This window comes from Diaphorina citri, unplaced genomic scaffold (genome assembly GCF_000475195.1).
Source record: "Diaphorina citri unplaced genomic scaffold, Diaci psyllid genome assembly version 1.1 scaffold53092, whole genome shotgun sequence".
Classification (NCBI taxonomy): Eukaryota; Metazoa; Arthropoda; class Insecta; order Hemiptera; family Psyllidae; genus Diaphorina; species Diaphorina citri.
Genome location: NW_007430400.1, coordinates 1 through 469, shown reverse-complemented (window position 1 = coordinate 469; position 469 = coordinate 1). Strand labels below are relative to the sequence as shown.

The 469-nt window shown below is 36.2% G+C and overlaps 1 protein-coding gene across 1 annotated transcript; it reads left to right on the top strand.

Moving 5' to 3' along the window:
* Window positions 1-6: 6 nt before the first annotated feature.
* LOC108254350 (probable cation-transporting ATPase W08D2.5) lies at window positions 7-463 on the top strand (the record flags this gene model as incomplete). The annotated part of the gene is made up of 1 exon (XM_017449356.2): window positions 7-463. A coding segment is annotated over exon 1 (454 nt), but the record flags the coding sequence as incomplete, so codon positions are not given.
* Window positions 464-469: the final 6 nt, after the last annotated feature.

The following is a 469-nucleotide window of genomic DNA, read 5'->3' as shown; positions in this document are numbered from 1 at the left end:
CTGTTGTCCATGTTCTTCCAGTTGATTCTCATGGTATCCATGCAGATCATTTCTTTCATTATTGTTCACAAGTTTGCCTGGTTTGAGCCGTTTGTATACACCAATGCCATCTCTTATAGTTGTTACGAGAATTACGCTGTATTTTCAATCTCCATGTTCCAATATATTATACTTGCCATCACCTTTTCTCAGGGAAAACCATACCGGACTCCTATCTACAAGAACAAACTGTTCATTTTATCCATCATTATTATGACTTGGGTTTGTATCTATATCACTCTCATTCCCAGTGAATTCATCATTCAGTTCTTACAGCTTCGGTTTCCCCCTAACATGCAGTTCCCTTTGATAGTGATCTACCTCGCCATATGTAACTTTGTCCTTAGTCTCTTCATTGAGAATTTCATTATTCATTATTTGCTTATGATCAAATTTAAACGGTGGAGTAATGACTATAAGTCTTGTAAAT